Genomic DNA, 24,410 nt, shown 5'->3' with positions numbered 1-24,410 from the left:
AATAGAAGCTTCTATAATAAGCAAGCTCTACATATTCTTTAGGACTAACTCCAGCTAAGCAGCTGGGGATCTCTTCCTTATGCCTAGAAACTTTGCCCCCCAGAGTCCAAGCAGCATACAGATAATCAGTTCCTTCAGTATGGGGTCTTTCATCCCCTTCCTGCCATGTACTCTGAGTGCGAAACTCAGGTAATGGGAAGTCGAGGGCACAACAACAGTCTTGTCTTCTTTAACGTCCCATAATAGTCTATCTGGTGTTGATGGACCTTTTCTGTCAGGTAGTGTCATAAACAGATAACTAAGGGTTAATGTCTCTTTCACCTGAATCACCTGACCAGAGGACCAATCAGGAAACAGGATTTTTTCAACTCTGGGTGGAGGGAGGGTTGTGTCTGTGTTCTTTATTTCTTCTGCCTGTATGCTGTCTCTCAGCTATGAGGGGATTTCTATTTCCTGCTCTCTAATCTTCTGTTTCCAAGTTGTGAGTACAGAGATCATGTATTTACATGTCTATAGTTGCTGGAGTGCTTTGAATTGTATTCTTTTTGAATAAGGCTGTTTATTCAATATTCTTTTAAGCAATTGACCCTGTATTTGTCACCTTAATACAGAGAGACCATTTGTATGTATTTTTCTTTCTTTTTTTTATATAAAGCTTTCTTTTTGAGACCTGTTGGAGTTTTTTCTTTACTGGGAAACTTCAGGGAAATTGAGTCTGTACTCACCAGGGAACTGGTGGGAGGAAGAAGTCAGAGGGAGATCTGTGTGTGTTAGATTTACTAATCTGATTTTGCATTCCCTCTGGGTGAAGAGGAGAGTGCTGTTGTTTCCAGGATTGGAATTACAGAGGGTGGACTCCCTCTGTTTAGACTCACAGAGCTTGTGTCTGTGTATCTCTCCAGGAGCACCTGGAGGGGGGAAGGGAAAAGATTTATTTCCCTTTGTTGTGAGACTCAAGGGTTTGGGTCTTGGGGTCCCCAGGGAAGGGTTTCGGGGGGACCAGAGTGCCCCAAAACACTCTAATTTTTTGGGTGGTGGCAGCAAGTACCAGGTCCAAGCTGGTAACTAAGCTTGGAGGTTTTCATGCTAAGCCCCATATTGTGGACGCTAAGGTCCAAATCTGGGACTAAGGTTTGACAGGTAGGGTTTAATGCATTTTGTTGCCAATCAGCACATCACATAGGTCAAGTCTCTCTCCTGTCTGGTGACTTACAGAGTCACGGAGGCTCACAATGCAACTAGTCAGATGTTAACCCAGGCAGCAACTCACAAGCATTCAATAAAGTCTAAACACATTCTTATGTTCACAGTCTCTATGAGGAATATCTACTCATTTGGACTCAAGGGGGAGCCACAGAAAGAAAAGATGTGCTGAGGCAAGAAGGCCCAGTCTCAGAGCCCCTGGGATCATGCTTCCCAAAAGCTAAAACTAGGCCCAGCCGATGAAAGGGGCACTCCCGGGAGAGACTGTATAAAGGCTGGCGCATCAAATAACTTAGTTAACCTGAGAGAGCTGCCTTGGGGACAATGACAGGGAGAATCCCCAGAGTGACTCCTTTGATTCTGCTCATCTCTGGCCTTTGGTTCGTAGAATCACAGAACTGGAAGGGACCTCGAGAGGTAGCTAGTCCAGTCCCCTGCCCTCAAGGCAGGACGAAGTATTATCTAGACCAGGAGTGGCCAAACTGAGCTGAGGAACCTGAATTTACCAATGTACATTGTGGAAGAATCACAGTAATACGACAGCAGCCCCCCATCAGCTCCCACCCCCTGGTCCCAGCACTTCCCACCCATGAGAAGCCACACTAATCAGCGCCACCCCCCCCCCCGCACCTCCCAATCAGCTGTTCATGCTATGCAAGACACTGGGGGTGGGAGGATGGAGCGAGGTCACTGCTGGCTAAGGGAAGGGGGCGGGAAGGGGTGGAGTGGGGGCAGGACCTGTAGCTGAGTAGTGAGCACAACCAGCACATTGGAAAGTTGGTGCCTGTAGCTCCAGCCCCGGAGTTGGTACCTATACAAGGAGCCGCATATTAAATTCTAAAGAGCCACATGTTGGCCACTCCTGATCTAGACCATCCCTGAGAGGTGTTTGTCCAGCCTGCTCTTAAAAATCCCCAATGATGGAGATTCCACAACCTCCCTAGGCAATTTATTCCAGTGCTTAACCACTCTGACAGTTAGGGAGTTTTTCCTAATGTCCAACCTAAACCTTCCTTGCAGCAATTTAAGCCCATTACTCCTTGTCCTGTCCGCAGAGGTTAAGAAGAACGATGTTCCTCCCTCCTCCTTGAAACAAACTTTTATGTACATGAAAGCTGGTCATATCTTCTCCAGATTAAACAAACACAATGTTTTCAATCTTCCCTCATAGGTCATGTTTTCTAGACCTTTAATCATTTTTGTTGCTCTTCTCTGGACTTTCTCCAATTTTTCCACATCTTTCCTGAAATGTGGGGTCCAGAACTGGACTCTCTAGTCCAGTTGAGGCCTAATTAGTGCGGAGTACAGCGGAATAATTACTTCTCATGTCTTGCTTACAATACTGCTGCTAATACATCTCAGAATTATACTTGCTTTTTTTGCAATAGTATAACACTCTTGACTCATATTTAGCTTGTGATCCACCATGACTCCCAGATCTGTTTCTGCAGTACTGCTTCCTAGGCCGTCATTTCCTGTCTTGTATGTGTGCAACTGATTGTTCCTTCCTAAGTGGAGTACTTTGGATTTCTCCTTATTGAATTTCATCCTATTTACTTCAAACCATTTTGTCCAGATGATTTTGAATTTTAATTCTATCCTCCAGAGCACTTGCAACCCATCCCAGCTTGGTATTGTTCACAAACTTGGTAAGTGTAACAGAGAGACTCTACTACTGGGAGTGTTTCACCATGTCTCAGAGGGTTACACCTTGGTGGGAGGGGGCTAGGCCTGTACTGGAATAAGGTCACTCTGTGCTTCACAGTGTGGCAGAACCTAGAATGTCCATTACCAGGGAAAAATGCTGGGGGCAATCGACTTGTGGAAAAGACAGAAACCCTGTCTGAATTCTCTCACATTGCCCTTCTCGCCCTGGCAGGCTACAGAATATCGTCCATGTTTCGCTCCAAATCATCCCCTCCTCCTAGGGGGAATAAAATGGCTGCAGTGGAGCTGGCTCAGGTAAGGGATTATCAGGGAGCTGGTGGTGGGTTCTGCTTGGAGGGAGAGGAGGAGTAAATGTATAGGAGGGTGGGAGCTGCTAGAGGTAGTGGGAGGCAGGAACTATCTGTGGTGCAGAACGGGGGGGAAAGGATGTGACAAACCTGCTGAGACTTGTATACTCTCAGATGTGATGGGTTGTCACCCTCGGGTGCAGTCTGGGGGGTTCTGGGAACCACTGTGCCCTCTAACCCTGAAGCTGGGCTGGCCCCTCTCACACGGCGCTGCTGGAGATTCAGCCAGCCTCTCCAGTCCCTTTCTTACCAACATGACGGCAGCTGGCGCTATGCATCCAACTAAACTACCTGAGTGCTTTACCTAAGCCACTGAAGGACAGATAGACGACAACAACCAATTTCCCAGCAATAAGTGATAGAAAACAGATCAAAGCAGATTACTTAACAAATAACCGAAAACTCAAACTAGGCCTAACATACTATCTGGATAGAATTTGAATTAGCAATTTCTCACTGTGACTGATGATAGAAGCAGTCTACCAAGTTTCCATACATAAGCTAGAAATCTCTTTACCCTGGAACCAACACTTCCCCCCAGTTCAGTCTTTGTTCCTGAGATTTTTCCAGGCATTTTCTTGTGTGCAGAATGAGGCCAAGAGATGATGTCACACCCCACCTTATGTAGCTTTTCCATATGGCAGGAACCCTTTGTTCCAAACTCAGTTCCCAGTCCAGGTTGTGGAAAAATACAGGTACCAAAATGGAGTTTAGTGTCACGTGGTCTGGTCACATGCCCTAGCAGGCGCTGCTGATTCATAGTAGCTATGACTCATAGGCTAGCTGAAAAATTCACAAGAGGGCTAAGGTCTTCCACGGTCCATTGTCTTTGTTGATGAGCCATCATCACTGTCTGGCTTCTTTGTTGTACCTGAAAGGCTCATTGTGGGTGTTACCCAGAGTAAGCACATTTGAAAGACAGATGCATAGTCAGTATCCTTAACTTCAGATGCAAACATGATACATGCACACAAATAGGACTATCATATTCAGCAAATCATAACTTTTCCAATGACACTGAACATGATGCGTCTTGCACAAAATGCATCATAATTATAACCAAATCATATTATAATCATACCACTATGCTGAATATGGGGTGTAGTGTGAGATAAGGCCTAATTTCAAGGCACCAGGTGTTGGGAATGGAACTTCCCCTCTTTGTGGAACAGGAAATAACCCTCTAGCCAGGACTGGGAATACTTCCCAGACTTCCAGTGCTGAAACCTGAACCTACTGACACTTCATTAGTTACCACCACCCCCAATCTTTGTGGCAACTGCAAACCTTATCAGTGATGATTTTATATTCTCTTCCAGGTCTTGATAAGAATGTTAAATCGCATAGGGCCAAGAACCAATCCTTGTGGGAACCCCCTAGAAAGAAATCTACTCAAGCATTGTTCCCCATTTACAATCATAGTTTTTAATCTATTTAATGTATGCTGTGTTTATTTTGTATCTTTCTAGTTTTCTAGTCAAAATGTTGTGTTGAGCCAAGTAATATACCTAAACTTCTGTAAGGCATATGACATCAATATTATTAGTTGCAACCAAACTTTTTATCTCATCCAATAAGGATATCCAGTTAGTTTGATTGGATCTGTTGTCTCTGAACCTTTGTTAATTGGTACTAATTATATTACCCTTCTTTAATTCTTTATTAATTAAATCCACATTCGCTGCTCCATTATCTTGCCCAGTATCGGACTAACATTCTTGTAATTAGCTGGGTCATCTCTTTTATACTTTTTAAATATTGGCACAGCATTAGCTTTATTCTAGTCTTCTGGAATTTCCCCATTGTTCCAAGTCTTAATTAAAATCAACATTAACAGTTCTCCACACTCCTCCACCATGTCTTTCAAAGCTCTTGGATACAAGTTATCTGGACCTGTGTCTTTAAACATGTCTAACTGTAATAGCTGCTGTTTAAACTCCTCGTGAGTTATTGTTGGGATGGAAAGACTGTTGTCGTCAACATCTTATATGATTACAATATCTCTTTTTCTCCAAATCCAGGAGAGAAATATTTATTGAACACTTTTACATCTTCATTATTTTGATAATTCTGCCATTTCCATCTAGTAATTTACCACTACCATTGTTAGGGATTAATTTTGTACTTAATATACTTTTAAAAAACTTCCTTCTTCTTTTCATTAATTGGTCATTGATTTCTAGTAGCTTCCCTTACCAATTTTCTACAGTTCTGACTTTCTAACTTTTATATTCTTTAATATTGACTTCCTCTTTCTTCCACTTATTTTATTTGGAGAGTGTTGGGATTCCTACCAGGGAGCCACCATCAGGGTCCAGAGACAGCCCCATCTCCTATATCAAGTCCTGGCTAGTAGGTATGCGATAAATGTGAAGACCCTGCCTCTGTCTGTCAGCTAGGAGAGACAAAGGTTTTCTCTTTCTACCCTCTGATGCCTCCTGGCTGCTTTAAGCAAGGTGGGGGTGGGACTCTGTTAACATGTGCCTCCCGGAGCTTCCATTTACCTGGTGTTGCTGTTCCATGAATAGTGGGGTTGTGAGTGGGGCAGCAGGTAGTGAGTGTTGGACTCTTGCTATTTCAGGAGCTGGTGACCTTTGAGGAGGTGGCTGTGTATTTCACCAGGGAAGAGGCGGCTCTGCTGGACCCCACTCAAAGAGCCCTCTATAGGGATGTCATGCAGGAGAACTACGAGACGGTGGTCTTGCTGGGTAAGGAGTCCTGTCTCCTGCGTTATTAAAAGCTGTGGAGTCTCTAAAGAACCTGAGTAGTAATAACTTTATACCTTTATTTGTCATCCAAGTTTTGACAAGTTTCCTTGCCCCCCTTTTTTTGCCTTATATCTCACGCACTAATATAATTTTGGACATGTGAAATTTTGGTGCCATCAGTCATTTTAAAATTGCATTGTATCCTTATTGGCTACATTAATAACTACATTAATAACTGTAGCTTTCATGCCGTTTCCTAATTTTAAGGGGAAAATACGCCACATGTAGAATTCTAAATTAAGTAAACAGGTGTATGACTCATGCATGGATTGTGTGACAATTAGATGAGCTTCCCTTTTGATAGGAGAGCGTATAGTGCAGGGGTAGGCAACCTATGGCACGGGTGCCGAAGGCAGCACGTGAGCTGATATTCAGTGGCACTCAAGCTGCCTGGGTCCTGGCCACCGGTCCGGAGGGCTCTGCATTTTATTTAATTTTAAATTAAGCTTCTTCAACATTTAAAAATCTTATTAACTTTCCATACAACAATAGTTTAGTCATGTATTACAGACTTATAGAAAGAGACCTTCTAAGAACATTTAAATGTATTACTGGCACATGAAACCTTAAATTAAAGAATGAATGAAGACTCGGCACACCACTTCTGAAAGATTGCCAACCCCTGGTATAATGTTTCCATTCAGGACCCCACCGGTGAAGGGAGAACAGAGATATGGGACGGGGGGAGTAGATAATTCTGGGGTGCCTAGATATGGGGAGGGTATGTGCAGGATTAGAGCTTAGAAGCAGCAGGGAGAGATGAGGTAGTGAGAGATTGTTACACTAATAAAATGATACCAGCAGGATCTTATAAGAGAGAGAAGGCAAATCGCCACGTTTATTGCAAATACAGGAGGATAGTACTGACAGCTGTTAAAAGCATTCACTCACACAAACATTCACACAGGTTCTGCAATGATCAGTTATAGTTACCAGCCTTCAGTTGCTAGTGCTAAGTCACTGGCCAGGTGCCCTGGACATGAGGTTGGAGCGGAGCCGAGCCGTTGTCAGATGTGCATCCGATATTCCTGGAGGGTGGTTGCAGAACCAAACTCAAAGATCACAGTCCCCTGGTTCCATTCTTACAGGTCTTTGGTTCAATGTAAGTCTATGGGAATTGCTCTGTCATGATTGAGAGAGCCATCAATCAGCTTGACCGGCGGATGGTACATTCATGATGGGCAAGTGTTATGCATATGTTATCTTTTATTTCTTTTTGATGCGCCCTGGGCAGATTCCGCCTTGCCCTCCGGGGGTCATCCGTTTTCCTGCGTAATCTTCAGCCAGCAGATAGGTGTGAATCTTTCTTGAGTTTGGCTGGTACTATTTCCTGATCGATCATTTACCTGTCACAGGCACTCACTTCCACTCACCCAGCATGCTCACATTTCAGTGTTCTTGCATTCCAGTGTAACACGTTTGAATTACATGTTATTCTGTTTTCTCTCCCCCTTTACATTGCTAAAGAACATGACTACAAGGTTTACATAGGCACAATCAAAATTCCAAGGGATGAAAGGTTTGTGGTAAAACAACACTGTTCCCCAAAGTCCTTATCATTCCCTGGTACAGACTTTGTCTTGTTTTTCTAGGCCTCAGATAATTAGTGTTTCTGTCCTTGGGTTAGTTACAGAAATTGCTATAACAATTTACAGCAAGGCTAAAAAGGCAGACACACATCCAATCATTTAACTACTTTCTATTCACACTTTCTACACATCTAACGTTAGTATATAATGTAATACATATCTATCCCAACAAGATGAAGAGGGAACACAAGAAGCTCTCAAGGTGCCAGGAGGTGGTGCTAGCTGAGAGTAATGGGAAGAAGTGGAGAGGAGCGTGAAGGAAGGACACCGAGGAAGTGGCTCAGTCTCAGATGTTGAAGCTACATGGCCTATCCTTGTGGAAGAGTGGGACCCCTTGGGGGTCTAATGCATTCAAGTGGCACCTCCCAAGGACTGTTTAAAAGCCAGGGCATTGCACAGATGCTATGCATCCATGACAGTATGCCAGAGGTTGAGCCTTCTGGGGAAAAGCTATAAAACAAGAAAAGAGTCTAAATGTGTATTTACCATCATCCCCTCATCAATCCTCATGGGAATCCCTGATCCGTTCCATAATGTATTAAAACCTTCATCTAAGGCTTACCTCTTGGTTATCAGGTCATGTCCATTTGTTAGAGGGTTTTCCCTTCACCCTTTCACTTCCCTGGTTTTTGTCATGCAGACAGCAAGCAGCAAAAGACCAGAAGTCCGAAGCACAGATAATGCAATGTTTATTGAGGTTATTTCCAAGCAAGCATATTCCACTACCCTAATTAACTTACACCTAGAAAAATTAATTATACAGCAGACAGAAACAATTAGAGAACCAGATTGATTAACAATGTAAAAGTGGCAAAGAATCCTGTGGCACCTTATAGACTAACTGACATTTTGGAGCATGAGCTTTCGTGGGTGAATACCCACTTCGTCAGATGCATGTAGTGGAAATTTCCAGGGGCAAGTATATATATGCAGGCAAGCTAGAGACAATGAGGTTAGTTCAATCAGGGAGGATGAGGCCCTGTTCTAGCAGTTGAGCTGTGAAAACCAAGGGAGGAGAAACTGGTTTTGTAGTTGGCAAGCCATTCACAGTCTTTGTTTAATCCTGAGCTGATGGTGTCAAATTTGCAGATGATCTGAAGCTCAGCAGTTTCTGTTTGAAGTCTGGACCTGAAGTTTTTTTGCTGCAGGATGGCCACCTTAAGGTCTGTTATAGTGTGGCCAGGGATTTGAAGTTTCTCCTACAGATATTTGTATATTGCCATTCCTAATATCTGATTTGTGTCCATTTATCCTTTTCCGTAGCGACTGTCCAGTTTGGCCGATGTACATAGCAGAGGGGCATTGCAGGCATACGATGGCATATATTACATTGGTGGACGTGCTGGTGAATGAACCGGTGATGGTATGGCTGATCTGGTTAGGTCCTGTGATGGTGTCGCTAGTGTACATATGTGGGCAGAGCTGGCATCGAGGTTTGTTGCATGGATTGGTTCCTGAGCTAGAGTTACTATGGTGTGGTGTGCAGTTACTGGTGAGAATATGTTTCAGGTTGTCAGGTTGCCTGTGGGCGAGGACTGGCCTGCCACCCAAGGCCTGTGAAAGTGTGGGATCATTGTCCAGGATGGGTTGTAGATCCCTGATGATGCGTTGGAGGGGTTTTAGCTGGGGACTGTATGTGATGGCCAGTGGAATCCTGTTGGTTTCTTTCTTGGGTTTGTCTTGCAGTAGGAGTCTTCTGGGTACACGTCTGGCTCTGTTGATCTGTTTCCTTATTTCCTCGTGCGGGTATTGTAGTTTTGAGAATGCTTGGTGGAGATTTTGGAGGTGTTGGTCTCTGTCTGAGGGGTTAGAGCAGATGCGATTGTACCTCAGTGCTTGGCTGTAGACAATGGATCGTGTGATGTGCCCGGGATGGAAGCTGGAGGCATGAAAGTAGGCATAGCGGTCGGTAGGTTTTCGGTATAGGGTGGTGGTAATGTGACCATCACTTATTTGCACCGCGGTGTCCAGGAAGTGGACCTCTCGTGTAGATTAGTCCAGGCCGAGGTTGATGGTGGGGTGGAAGCTGTTGAAATCGTGGTGGAAGATAAAGATAAAACAATACAGAAATGAGGGTTTCAGAACCACAACCACTGATAAGTGATTTCTTGCCAGACTGGGTGCTATCAGACTAAGTTTTCTTTAACCATCTTAAGATCTGTTTCGTTATCTGGTGGTGATGGGCACTATCAGGACAGGCTCGACTTCCTAACAGCCCAATAGCACCTTATTTCAGTGTGACTGGTTTGGGATGTGAGGATGTGACCCCTCACTTCCCAGCTTATGGCTGCCCCTGCTGCTTAGCCAAAGGCCTTAGCCTAAGAACAAGGGCTCAGACGAGCCTAGTGAGAGAAGGCCCATACACAGGCGGACCAAGATTTTGCTAGTTACAAGGGTATAAAGACAAAGTGATAAAAATACACCTAAGTTCTTGAAGTATAGGCTTTACTGGCAGGTCTGAATATCTCTATTCTAACAGTGGGTTCTACCCCTTCCCCCATTCTTTGTCTGTCTTGTCTATTTAGACTGTAAATTCTCTGTTTGCACTTTGCCTAGCACAATGGGAACTCACTGTTAGTTGGCCCTTAGACACTAAGGTAATGAATATGATTTATTATAATAACTGTCCTGCCACTTTGAGCCAAGGAAGATGGCCTTGGGATGCGTAGCCTAATTTGGGGTGTGTTAGTAATGTTGATTTATCAACTTGATTTATTTTGTTTTATAATTAATTTTAATTAATAATAATACTTAATCATTTATATTAATTAATATGGGTTTAGGCTCACCAGTTTGTTTGATCAGAAGATAAAAGTTCATGTTTCAAATCAGGTTCCACAGAATTTATAAAGGGACTTTCGGGGGTATGACAGCAAGCTCACACTGAGACAGAGATAGTCATAAAGACTTTTTATTAAAATCAATGAAATAGTAAGTAAATTGTAAAACAGTTAGTTACAAAGTTACAATTGTATTACTGTTGTTCAAGAGATACATATGATCATACAATATTATGTGCTGCAAACTTTGGTTAATATTCACACCCTGTTTTGATAAATTGGTGTTAGCCTCGCCTCTGGCGGTTCTGGTTTCACAGCTCTTGCAGAGGAAACTAATGCAAAGAGCTGTCAAAGCTACTTTAGAATTTACTTTTTAATTCAACTAAATAATCTAATACACAAACTAAGATAAAGTTTAGAGAGACCAAGCTTAGCCGAGTCTCTCTTCAATTTAAGTTTGAAAAGAAAGTAAGTGCGGCCTGTTACTAGTTAATAGCTGTTGTAGATGGATAGCATAATATGTAGTTGAAGATGAAGTGTAGTGAAGAAGAAGGAGGTCGAAGTGGGGGTGGGGGTACCATAATGAGGCAGGTTATAGAAATAAATGCCGGAAATCCTTCCTCTTATGCCCAAATTTCACTCTTCCCCCATAGAAATGTTAGGGTACGTTTACCCCATAGGCTAATATGTATATGCGTATGGATGACAGGTATCTGCGCACTTGTGGTGTACTTGTTAAGTCTGTGGGTACAAGTTCAAAAAATCCTCTATGCCATTCTTCACTGTCTATTGGTCTAGGTAAAGGGTCTTAGACCTAAGCGTAGGCACTTTATTTGGGTATAGGAAAAACAAGTTAAAAAGGTCATCTTTACTTTTCTGGGTAAAAGGGCACAGGATATAGATATGCTAACTTTGCTTAAGCTTAAAATGCAGGTTTTTGGCCTGTGGATTTCTTGCATTACAGCCAAATTTATTTTTAATATGAAGTAATAAACCTATCACAATACAGTACTTATAAGAAAAGATATATTTGTGCAGGCAAGCAGATTAATCCTGAGGGCTACAGATGTTACTGCTTAAAAATGAGATGGGGTTAAAACCATGGAATATTCTTTGACATGTATCCCACAAATTCCACTGACCTCCCTTTTTTTCTTTGCCTGCAGTAGGATTTCCAATTTCCAAACCTGATGTGATCTTGCAGCTGGAACGAGGGGAAGAACCATGGGTCCTGGACCTCCAGGGCTCAGAAAAAGAAGTGCTCCCAAGAGCTGCCTTCACAGGTGAGGAATTGGTTAAACAACTCAACAACTGTTTGGGAATGCAGGAAAGATTTGGTATGCCCTACAAAGACCCTATGAGCTCTTCAAGTTCAGGATTCTTCCCTGCAGATGTGGAATCATTATGGCAGATGTCACTCATGACTTCCCTCCTATTCTGACTGACAACTGTCAGCAGGTCCCTCCCCAGTCTCAGTTTTCCCTGTGTGTTATGGTGCAATGAGGACCCAGAACGGATCCTTCCACAGAGAAGAGAGGAAGGGGTTTGGGGAAAATAAGCTCCTGATAGATTTCATCTCTCCCACATATATTTTGGTTTATTCATCCCTTTTTCCATTCCTCTGTCTGAGATTTCCTTTCTTTCTGGTGCAGAGAGTGACCTATGTCTGGATTCTTTCTGTCTCCCATCCGGTGATGGGATGGTGAGTGAGAACGAGGAGGAGAAACCCCAGCAGGAAGATGCTGTGCAAGTAGAACCACGTGGAACATTATCAGGAAGATCCAAAGGGAATGTTTCCAGGAGTTGTGCACTCTCAGAAAACACAAAAGCCTGTGAGACTCAGCAGAGGCCAGAGGAAAACTACAGTAGCCACTCAGACCTTCTTACACGTGACAGAATCAACTTGGAAGAGAGACACTATGCCTGCCATGAGTGTGGGAAAAGCTTCAGTCGGAGCTCACACCTTCTCAGACATCAGAGAATCCATACAGGGGAGACACCCTACACATGCTCTGAGTGTGGGAAAAGGTTCAGTCAGAGCTCTGCCCTGAGTGCACACAGGAGAATCCACACAGGTGAGAAACCATATGGATGCACCGAGTGTGGGAAAAGCTTCAATCAGAGCTCAAACCTTATTGCACATAGAAGAATCCACACCTGTGAGAAACCATATGGATGCTCTGAGTGTGGGAAAAGCTTCAGTCAGAGCTCAGACCTTATCAGACATCAGAGAATCCATACTGGGGAGATGCCCTACACATGCTCTGAGTGTGGGAAAAGCTTCAGTCAGAGCTCACACCTTATCACACATCATAGAATCCACACAGGAGAGACGCCCTACACATGCTCTGAATGTGGGAAAAGCTTCAGTCAGAGCTCTGCCCTGAGTGCACACTGGAGAATCCACACAGGAGAGAAACTCTACACATGCTCTGAGTGTGGGAAAAGCTTCAAGCAGAGCCCAAGCCTTATTAGACATCACAAAATCCACCTGAGAGTGAACTCTTATAAATCACTTGACTAGAGCTGGCCAAAGATTTTTTGTTTTTTTTGTTTTTTTAATCACATTTGCTAATTCCCACATAGTGATTTTTGCACCATCTTCACCGTGGCGCCTCAGCTCCACCAGATCAGTTGCTTGCTTCTGCCTTTTGCACCTCACTGTTCTTTGGGGTCAGTCCTATGATCTTTTCTATCAACTCCTGTCCTTTTGAGTCATAGGAGTGTGTGTCCCTCCTGCCAGGAATGTTCATCAGGTCCAGGTGGGAGAGAGATTTGGTCCCAACAAGCTACACTGAGGCAAAAACTACCTGTGCCTTCCATCCACTAGGACTGTTCATGGTGTTAGTTGCTCAAGTTAGTGATCTTGGTGTAAAAAGACAATTAGAGTTGTAGTGCAGATGCAGCCCAGGTGCAGTGGTTGGCATTAGCTTTCCCCTTGACCTGACCTAACCTAACCTAAACTCCGTCACTTCCTAGTCTAAATAAACCCTGAGCATTACGGTTATACTGTTCCCCATTTCAAAGCAACTGTTAGTCATCCAGTTCTCCCTTGGGGAACAAATTGTTTCATTCCCAGTTGCTCTGATGTTGCTTCAGGTTGTGCTGGGGAGCAGATATTTTTTGCTACTATTTTCCTCACTTAAAATGTATTGAACTATAACAAAGAGCAGGAACAGGGCAGGGATAGGGAAAAATGTCATTTCACCTGCTGTAACAACAGACGTAGTTAGGGTAAGTCAAAGGGATTCCCTTATTCCCCATCACCATCCCAATCCCCCTGTTGTTTAATTGGTTAGGTCAATAATTTTTCTAAAGGGCTGGGAAGAGGATTCCCTAGTAAATGACTTGTAACTCAGCAAAATACCTATGCATTGGGCTCCCAAAGCAGTTGTGGCCCAGGCCCTGCAGGACGTTGCTCCTGAAAGTAGCTCCTTCCTAATCAACTGCATGTTGCCTATTATTTGGGAAATGCAATCCCTATCTAGGTAGAGATGGGGAAAATGTAAGTGACGTTTCTGTTCAGCTCACCCTGGGAGATGCTGCAAACGTGTAGAAAATGGAATCTGTGTTGAGTGTGATATAGTTGTAGATAGATACCTATTTTTAACAGAGACTTGACATTTGTTGTCTTACAGGGATGCTAAACCGCACTTGAATTTAGCCCCTAATTTAAATCTTTGGTACCAGATTAAAAAATCAAAGGGCATAGTAGTGGGAATTATACCTCACTGTCGCTACTGCTATGTTGTGTGGTTGGTGAAGAATTCTACGCCAGAGACTTGGAGTAATTTTATACTTAAGGTCAAAGATTTGATAAGGACTCAGGTAGAAATTGCAGGTACTTAGTGGTTGATTTTCACCTCAGAGATGGAAGCTATGGTGACCTGTGGCCCAGGTAAACTATTTTTCGAACCCTGCTCCCTAGTTAAGTGGCATTGATCACACTCCTAAAGGATGCCATGATTAAATTGGGAACAACTGTCTTTTACCATTTGTCTCCAAAGTTAGATGAAGCACAGAGAGAAACAGCTGATTCCTTCAGAGCCATTCCATGCCTATGGGTCCCAATCTGGCTGTCTTGTTGGAGAAAAAGCACTTCCATGCTGGGCAAATGATAGTAGCCAATGAGGGAATGTATCAGATTCCAAGTTCAGACTGCGGGATACATTAATGCGGAGTCCAGAGTCTGTGGTTTGGTCTCTTAATTTTGCTATTAAGTCTTATGCATTTGTATCACTTCTCCATCTCCTGCTACTCTAAAAGATTAGAAAGAGTGAAAATAGAGCACAGGTGGGTTTTTCTCATAATGCAACCTTCCCATGTAGTGTGAGACCCCTTCCATCCACGCTTACAGGAGAAGTCCCAGGGAGAAATGAACTCCCAGAAATGGAAGGCTCCTAGGTTATTGTAGAATGTGATTTTACACAAAGCTGATTGAGTGGAAATGGGAATTAAGAGAACTGCTCTATAGGTTTCTATTTTGTAATCTTTGAATAAGTTGTTACCAGTGACAATGAAATTAAACATGAATTAGTGTAACATAAGAGACTGATTATGTGATAACTTCCAATGTTCTGATATAATTCTGGTTTTCTTCTAGTTCTCTCCCTGCCCCCTCCTACTATGTAGGAAATGGTGGCTAATCCTGAAATTAAAACCTCACTCGAAAAGAGTTAGAATGGGGGAATACGTGAGAGAAATAGCATGTACAAGAATAGAGACCCAGGATAGACTGTAATTATTTCTATTTCAAATGGAATTTATTTTGATCAATTTTCAAATAAATCTTCTGTTAAGAGGAAAATTACTTGACAAGAGATGTAACCTTTTACCCAGTTAGAGGGTAACAGCCACAGAGTTCCCCAGGTCTCATTTGCAAAGCAAAGATGTCACATCAGGCAGGAGATGTCAAAATCTAAAATGGTGATTGATGTGTGATGGGAGCTTTTCTGGGTTGGTTTTTTGGTTTGGTTTGGTTTTTTTAATTTAATTCTTGTTTTGTTTTTGGAACCAGTTATTTTTATAGGCACTGAGACCCCTTTTCCTTTTGAGCACAGCTGTTTAACCCTCAGGCCTGGCTCTAAGAACAGGAGTACTTGTGGCACCTTAGAGACTAAGAAATTTTTATTTGAGCATAAGCTTTCATGGGCTACAGCCCACTTCTTCAGATGCATAGAATGGAATATATAGCAAGGAGAGATATATACATACAGAACATGAAAAGGTGGAAGTAGCGATATCAACTCTAAGAGGCTAATTAAGATGAGCTATAATTATCAGGAGAAAAAAACACACTTCTGTGGTGATAATCAAGATGGGCCATTGCAGACAGTTGACAAGAGGTGTGAGGATACTTAACATGGGGAAATAGATTCAGTCTGTATAATGACTCAGCCATTCCCAGTCTCTGTTCAAACCTAAATTAATGGTATCTAGTTTGCATATTAATTCAAGTTTAGTAGTTTCTCATTGGAGTCTGTTTTTGAAGCTTTCCTGTTGCAAAATTGCCACCTTTAAGTCTGTTACCGAGCGATAAGAGAGGCTGAAGTGTTCTCTTACTGGTTTTTGAATGTTATGATTCCTGATGTCAATTTTGTATCCATTTATTCTTTTGCGTAGAGGCTGTCCAGTTTGGCCAATGTACATGGCAGAGGGGCATTGTTGGCACATGATGGCATACTTCACAGTGGTAGATGTGCAGGTGAACGAGTCCCTGACAGCGTGGCTGATGTAATTAGGTCCTATGATGGTGTCACTTGAATAGATCTGTGGAAAGAATTGGCATTGGGCATTGTTGCAAGGATAGGTTCCTGGGTTAGTGTTTTTGTTGTGTGGTGTGTGGTTGCTGGTGAGTATTTGGTTCAGGTTGGGGGCTATCTGTAAGCGAGGACTAGTCTGTCTCCCATGATCTGAGGAAGCCTCCTCAGAACTGGCCTTGTGTTTCTTTCATGTTTGACATCTTTGGGGTTCACACGTCCAGACTACATGCGGTTCACAGCAACAGATACTTTGAGAAACCTGCTGGGTTAAGCAGGCCTTTTCCAAACTGACATTGGCCCAAAGTCTGCCTCAATTCAGATGGATTGAGAGACATCTATATCAAAGGAGTGGTTCACACCTGATTTGCCCAGAGATAGGATAAGTAGGAATCGACGACAATGAAGTTAAAGGTAAGGGTGAAAGACCCTCACCGTGCAGGTCAACAAGCTTGTTCTGTTCATTCCCATGGACGCATCTAGTGCTGGTCACTCTCAGGCAGCACACTGGGCAAGATGGACCATTGGTCTGACCCAGTGTGACAGTCTTGGGTTCTTAGTTAAGCCATCTACGGCCTTGTCTACACTGGCAAGTTTCTGCTCAGGAAAGCAGCTTTCTGTCGTGTAACTCCCAAGGTGTGTGCACTGCCAAGCCACCTAGTGTGCAGAAACTGCACAGTTGTAGGTCTTTAAAAAAAACAAAAAACAAAAAAACCCACCCCGACGAGAGTTGTACATCTTTCTGCGCTGGGGCTACAGCTCCACGGTGCCAGTGTAGACACCCTGGTGGATTACAGTGCTGTGATTGGCCTCCGGGAGGTGTCCCACAATGCCTGTTCTCATTTCTCTGGTTATTAGTTTGAACTCTACTGCACTGCCCTCAGGTGACCAACCGTGAACCCCATCCCTTAAATTACTTGTGAATTTTGAAAATTCCCTTCCTGTTTGCTCGGTGACGCATGCAGTGATCTAAGTGCATCTTTCGAGGTGACCACGCCTGCTTCATGCACTGGGTGATACCCTGCTTGGAGCAATGCTCAGCTGCTGAACCTCAACAGCATTTGGGGAGAGGAGCCTGTCCAGTCTCAGCTGTGCTCCAGCCATAGGAATTATGATACCTACAGACAGACTTCACTTTGCATGAGAGAAAGGGGCCATGGCCAGGACACTGCAGTGTAGGGTCAAAGTGAAGGAGCTGTGGAACGCCTACCACAAGGTGCGGGAGGCAAAACACCACTTTGGTGCTGCAGTCACAAGCTCCCATTTCTACAAAGAGCTGGACGTGGTAGTCCATGGTGACCCCACCTCCACTGGTAAGGTCACTGTGAGTACTTCAGTGGCTCATGTGCCGGTTAAGAGTGGACCGAGCCAGGAAGAGTAAATCTTGGACTATGACGTGAAGGTGGAGGAGGACTCAGAGGTCAGAGATGCACGCAGCCCGGCGTTTTTATCTGCTCCAGAGGAGGTTAGCCAGTCACAGGTGTCGAAGCTTGGCAAAGCGCAAACAGGAGAGGAGGCCCATGGTAAGTGGCTTTGATCTGGGGAATCAATGAAGCGAGTTGTTGGGGGCAGGAGGGTTGCAGAAAGCAGGCTTGTGTCTGTATGATGTGCGTACCACCACATGCCTAGTCTGAGCAGTGGAACAGGGTATTGATTGACTCCCTCACTTCATGGGAATCTGCCCCAGAGATCTCCATGAAACTCTCATGGAGATACTGGGCAATCCGCTGCTGCAGGATCTTTGGCAGAATTGCTTTGTTTCTTGCCCCATTAAGGGTAATTTTCCCGTGTCACCGAGTGGGCCAGGGGCAGAGACCATTGCTGCACACAGGTGAGCCACATAAGAGCCAGTGCAAACACCGCAGTTTTGGAGAAGACCCTCCCTTGATTCCCTGCTCACCCTCAGCAGCAAGATATCTTTCATAATGAAAACAGCCTGTGGAAAATATAGGCACACAAATGATGATATGCCCCCTCCCTGTCTCTCCCCAAGAGCCACATGCCTACTGTACAGTATGGTCCTGGACAGTAATTTCTCCTGCCCCTGCTTTTACCATTTTGGGGGTCTTGTGGCTCTTGTGTGCTTGGCTGGGGACAGCCAGTTAGTGACAGGTATGTGAACAGTGGCTGTGTTTAAATCACTGTATCAGTGGTCTGTGTGCTGCAAACACTGCTTCTGTAACATGTTGCATTTTGGCCTCACAGATACGACCTCGAGAGCCCAGCCTCCCTCTTTTTGTTATTGGCGGCTGAACGGCTGTTCAGAATTAGAAAGTGGCCACGAAGAACTAAAGAGAACTTTCTGCATGATGTCATTAGGCACTCCATGGCCAAAAGACAAGAACTGAAGGAGTGGTGGGACAGCGAGAAGTGGGACTGAAAGGAGAACGCGGTGCACCAGAATGAAGCCATGTAGTGGCTCTTAAACATTATGGAGCGCCAAGCAGACATGGTCCAGGTGCTACTAGCACTGCAAACCATGTGGCTCCGTGCCCATCCTCCCCTGCAGCTGCCGTCGCAAAACTCTCTCATATGCCCCCTCTGACACTGCCAATCACACTCTTATCAACCTCCTGGCTCCAGTCTATACCCACTGCATTCCACTCCTGCCCCATCACAGTGTCCTGCCCTGTGGTCTCCCAGTACGCACTGCACTCCACACCCGTCCCTCTGCAGTTTATTCCTGCTGAAGTACAGTACCTGCTGCACTGTACTCCAAAGGATAAGGTTGAAAATGATACCTGGACATACACAAATCTTCAACCATTCCAGGACCTCACCTCCTCATGGGACCCTCCCTTTCACCATCCCCCACGGTGCTGATGTGTTTTTCTTTTTTGTTTGTTTCTCTCTCCTCTGGCGGTTGCTTTTGCATAAAAGAATAGGTTTTTTTTTAAAGCAATCTTGATTCCATTAATTGAGCAGCAGGCAATTTTCTTAAGCTTTCGTAGTGCATTGTCTGCACCACTCACAATCACCTCCCAGCATTACAAGCACTACACTCCCAGGCATAGCAACAAATATTGTAGCTTTCAGCTTCAGATTGCTGCCGTAAGGCAACCCTGATCCTTATAGCCCTGCTGTGCACCCCTCTAATCGCCCAGGTCTGTGGCTGTTCAAATTCAGCATCCAGGTGCTGATCCTTAGTGGTCCAGCCCTGAGTGAAGCTTTCACCCTTCCCTTCACAAATGTTATGGAGTGTGCAGCACGTGGCTATAAGCATAGGAATATTGTCATCGGCCAGGTCCAGCCTTCCCTCTAGGCAGCGCTAGCCGGCCTTTAAATGGCTAAAAGCACACTCAACTGTCATTTTGCACTTGCTCAGCCTGGTGTTGAACCTCTCTTTGCTGCTGTCAAGGTGCCCCATGTATGGCTTCATAAGTCACAGCATTAAGGGGTAGGCAGGGTCTCCCAGGATCACAATGGGCATTTTGACTTCCCCTATGGTGATCTTCTGCTCTGGGAAGAAAGTCCCTGCTTGCAGCTTCCTGAACAGACCAGTGTTCTGAAAGGTGCATGCGTCATGCCCCTTTTTGGACCAGCCTGCATTAATGTCTGTAAAATGCTCATGTTGATCCACAAGTGCCTGGAGAACCATTGAAAAATACCCTCTGTGATTAATGTACTTGCTGGCTAGGCAGTCTGGTGCCAGAATTAGAATATATATGCGATCTATCACCCGACGCAGTTAGGGAAGCCCATTTGTGCAAACCCATCCACAAGGGCAACGACGTTGCCAGAATCAGGGTCTTTCACAGCAGGATGCAATTAATGCCCTGCACACTTTTGTCAAAGTGTCAGGATGAGCCCTGGGGCAGGGGAGAGCAGTGAGCACCTTTGCAGTGCCACACGGTGCTCTTTGACCCCCTGGAACTCAGGATTGGGGTCCCCCGGCAGCCATCCAAAGGCAGGCCAGGTTCCCCAGCACGAACAGCAGACACACAGAGAGACTGGCCACACACTGAGCAATGGTAGCCTAGACAGCACATAATGGAGGCTGGGTGGGGGGGGCTCAGCCTCCCCAAACCTTGTGTTGCCAAGGGGACAGTGAGGCCCGTAACTAGGGGCCCTGGCCAAATTAGGCCTCCTTGGAAAAGTCTCCCCCAGGGTGGCCCCAGGGCTGGAGGAGCTCCCACTCTCTGCTATGGCCCAGGGTCTGCAGCAGGGGCACAGAGCTTCTCTGGTCTTGGGGCCGCAGCAGGGCAGAGGTAAAGGAGTGATAGGGTGGGGCTAGTGGGGGAAGAGGTGGAACAGAGGTGATGTAGTGGATGGGGCCGTGGGTGGAAGGTGTGGCAGGGGGCGGAGCCACAGACAAGTGGGAGGAGGGTTTCGGTGCTGGGGCCCTCACGCTTGTTCTCCCTTTTCCTGGGCTTTGGGGTCCCTAGCCTCTGCTTAGCGAGTGGGTTCAGTGGTCCTCAAAACTTGGGGCATGACTCTTAGGGGGACACAGAGGAACATTCATGGGGGCACCTCAGGGCCTGAGCCAGCCCCCATGGAGAGAAGGGAGGGAGCAGCACTCAGCCCCACTCTGTCCCAGCTCTTCCCCAACCCCACTCTCAGCCTGGGCCCCTGGCTACCAGCCTGGCCTTGACCCCCTTACCTCTGTCCGCACCCCTCTCCCCAGCAAGCAACAGCCCCACTCCCAGCCCCGATTCTCGACCCTGGCTTCCGAGGGTCCACAGCCATGGATTAGAGGGCACAGTGTGAAATGTTTGGGGACCACTGGTTTAGGGTGACGTCCTCAATCACTTCTATGCAGTCCAATAAAAGCTATTCCTCACCCACCTACCCCTCCATCAGAACGGACTAGGTATGTTCTGCTGCCCTTCACTCATACAGGAAGGATAATAACATTTCAATCCACTCAATTCTAAAGTGATTTGTAACCCACCACCATCCCAAACTGGTTTTGGAGAAGCAGCCCCATTATGCTGCAGAGCTAGGCAGAGTAGAGGTGTCTAGGCAAACACGGTCTGTTCCTGAAATCTTTCCTCAGCTCCTCACTAAATGTGATGGGGGAGCTCATTCAGCCCCTCCTTACACTTAGTATTTAAAAACTCCATATTGTCCCTCTCTCTGTTGGTCTTAGATTTCTCCTCCTGTCTCTTTTCCAACAGTTCAGATGAGGTGGCTCAGTGGTTAAGGTGATGGACTGCTATTCCATTGTGCTTTGCATGTGTGCATTCAAATCCCATCCTCCTTGGATGCATTTAGCCTTCTCTCCTCCTTGACAAACAATCCTCTCCCTTCTTGGTACAATGACAGACCAAACCATGTTACTTCCTGCAAACAGAAACCTCAGAAACTCAGACCCCCTGCTCTAAATGAAATATGGCTAAACTCTAATTTTCTGAAAGAATTTTCCAGTTCTGTATTTCTTAGTTTTTATCTCAAAAGGGAACATCCTCATAATCTCTCCCCAAACACCCTGGGACCCCCCAAATTATTAAAATGCCCCCACCTCAGCAAGGCCACAACAGTGACCCACAGCTAGAGTGTCTAGGCCAAGCTGTTCTGAAGGAGGCAACTCAAAACATTTTCTTTCTGTGTCTCTTGGCAAGGTCTAACTGGGAAAACAAAATCCCCCAAATTGAAAATTTTCTGCTGAAACACCCTACTAGTCTGTTTGGGGACTTTGATTTGAATGTATTATTATCTTCTGATTTCCGAATTATTTCAGTTCAGTCTTTGTCCTCCAGCTGTGTTTCCAGGTGTTGAGTTGTGGGGGAGAGAGGCCAAATCATGATGTCTCTACCCCTCTTTCATAGTTTCTTCCAATTTCCTAGAAAGCTCCTTTGTTAGGATGTGAATCAAGCAGTGTCCATCCTCACCAGGCAGACTTTGTACAAACTATATCATCATTATATGAGAGTGGTGAATATGAGGCTTCCATGGTGCTGCTTTGAGCACAGTGTGCCACACCTGGGCTTACACTGCCATGGAGATGTACCCCTAGAGTCCATCTCTCCTGTGATAAAGATTGCAGCATGGTTGGCCTGAGTCATCTGACTTGGGCTCATGGAGCTAAAGTTGTGGGGCTAAAAACTGTGGTGCAGCTATTTGGGTTTACGCTGAAGCCTGGGTTCAGAAACCCTCACCCCTTGTGGGGGTCTCAGAGGTTGGGCTCAAGCCCATATGTCTGCACTGTAATTTTATAGTCTTGCAGCCCAAGCCTCATAAGCCTGAGTCAGCTGGCCAGGCTTTGAGATAGGTGCCCTGGGTGTTTTAATCACAGTGTAGACATAATGTTAGGCTACGTCTCCAGTGCAATGAAACACTCACAGCTGACCCATGTCATATTAATCAGGATCATGCAGCTTGGTCTAGAGTAAAGTTGCAGTGAACGTGTCTTGGCTCAGGCTCAGTACCCTGCTCTAGGAGCCCAGAAGGTTGGGAGGGAGTTTAGCGAGTGGAAATGGTAAAACCGCAGTGGAGTATTACCCTGGACTCAATGGCATTTCTCCATTGGTCTGTCTGCTTTGGGGCAGGGACAGAAACACGTCCTGCTGCTTTCATTATGTCAAAGTGCCGTTTAGGATTTTCATTCTCTCACACGGTGCACAAAGCAGGACTCAACCCTGGGTCTAAACTAAATGAGCTGCCCACATATTCTGGCAGTCACAATGAGGGATTTGGTGTGAGAGCTCAGATCCGCACCTGTCCCAGAGGGAAGGGGTTGTCTGTGAGGGGACTGGACCACTGACCTATCAGCTCTTAACACCCAAACTTTCAGTAACTCTGTTATCAGTACCTGTGAGTGTAATATAAACCATAAGAAAAACCACACTGGGCTAGACCAAAGGTCCAGCTAGCTCTGAATCTTGTCTTCTGATAGTAGCCAACACCAGGTGCCCCAAAAGCCACTCAGCAAAGCACTATGAGGAGTTGAATCCAGGATCCCCTATTTACTAGGCAGGTGCTTTAGCCAGCTAAGCCATGGTTCCTGCCTCAGCCTAAGAGATTGTGTCTGCCCACACCTGCCTGTCTGCCAACTCCCACAGGGGCCTGACAAGCTTTGCTCATGTTTGGATTCTGTAAAGCAGAGGAGCAGTTGAAGTTTTACTCCCAAGGTGTGAGTGTGATTCTTTGCACAGGTCTATGCTATGAAATTAGGTCAGTGTAACTACAACACTTAGGTGTCTAAAACATTTACTGCCCCTGAGCAATGCAGTTATATTAAACTAACCCCGGTGCAGATAGTGCTGTGTCAACAGGAGGGCTTTTCCCATCAACATCACTTGGGGAGATGCTTGGTTAGTGAAGACCCAGAGAATAGGTGGCCCATAACTCTTGCATTTGGGGAGGCTGGGCATGAGCGCTGGAAGCTCCCTAGAAGTGTGGGGGGCCATCAGTACCTAGACCGTGGCACTGCCCCACAACTCCACCCTCTTCACTTGTTCTCCTTCATCTCAGGCCCTACCTGTACTCCACCCTCACTCCCCTTTGGCCACTTCCCACCCCCGCTCTGCCGGTTTGGCTGAGGCCTGCTGGTCCACCTTTTGCTCGCTCCTTTCCTTCCCTGAGGCCTCCTCACCTGCTGCTTGTGCCTCTCTACCCTTGTGAAAGTCACTGGTAGCCCCCCTTAACAGCTTACAAGTGGCCAATAAGGAGAAGCAGAAGCCTCACGGACACAGTACCCTGAACTTTTGAACTGTTTCCCCTTATCAGTTTTGAGGCAGTTGAAGCTAGTTCTTATCTGGTTTTTGCTGAGCAGCCTGCAGAAATGCAGGGTTTGTTAACCAACAATCAAATGCTAGCATGACTGAAACCTGTGTGTGAGTGTGTATAAAAGATTCTTGATTTTTGTATTGAGTAGAGTTTTTTGTATCAAGGTACAAGGCTCTCCTTTTTTCTGCAAAATAAAGCATTTTCCTTATCCCTGTCAGGCTGTTATTGGCTCTCAGCTAGGCAGACCTGATATTTTGGTAACATCCTCTACCCCAAGGTCTGCCCACCACCCCCACCTCTCTGCCCCCTCTCCTGACCCCACCCTGCCCACCGCCCCATCTCTCTGACCCCCTCCCCTGAGACCCACCCTGCCAACTGCCCACACCTCTCTGCCCCTCCTCTGAGACCCATCGCTCACACCTCTCTGCCCCTCCCCTGAAACCCACCCTGCCCATCGCTCACACTTCTCTGCCCTCTCTCCTGAGCCCACCCTGCCCACTTCTCGCACCTCTCTCCCCCTCCCCAGAGACCCACTTGCCCACCACTCCCACCTCTCTTCCCCCTCCCCTGAGACCCACCCTGTCTACCTCTTTCTTCGGTCATCTGTTGTTATTCCGTGAAACATCAA

At 45.6% G+C, this 24,410-nt stretch overlaps 1 protein-coding gene and 1 pseudogene across 1 annotated transcript in view; both read left to right on the top strand.

Annotated features, from left to right (window-relative positions):
- Positions 1–15,496, top strand: part of LOC115636697 (zinc finger protein 250-like) — a 34,275-nt gene extending 18,779 nt beyond the window's left edge. The window contains exons 2-6 of the mRNA XM_030537114.1: positions 3,083–3,165; positions 5,800–5,926; positions 11,522–11,638; positions 12,008–12,430; positions 12,767–15,496. Coding sequence (XP_030392974.1) covers positions 3,083–3,165; positions 5,800–5,926; positions 11,522–11,638; positions 12,008–12,430; positions 12,767–12,879 — 863 coding nt within the window. The 3' untranslated portion in view covers positions 12,880–15,496. The remainder of the gene's footprint in view (positions 1–3,082; positions 3,166–5,799; positions 5,927–11,521; positions 11,639–12,007; positions 12,431–12,766) is intronic.
- Positions 1–24,410, top strand: part of LOC115636545 — a 1,011,845-nt pseudogene that overhangs the window by 197,125 nt on the left and 790,310 nt on the right.

Source organism: Gopherus evgoodei, chromosome 1 (genome assembly GCF_007399415.2).
Source record: "Gopherus evgoodei ecotype Sinaloan lineage chromosome 1, rGopEvg1_v1.p, whole genome shotgun sequence".
In the NCBI taxonomy this organism is placed as follows: Eukaryota; Metazoa; Chordata; order Testudines; family Testudinidae; genus Gopherus; species Gopherus evgoodei.
Note: the sequence above shows the minus strand (reverse complement) of the source record. Positions and strands in the feature narration are given on the sequence as shown.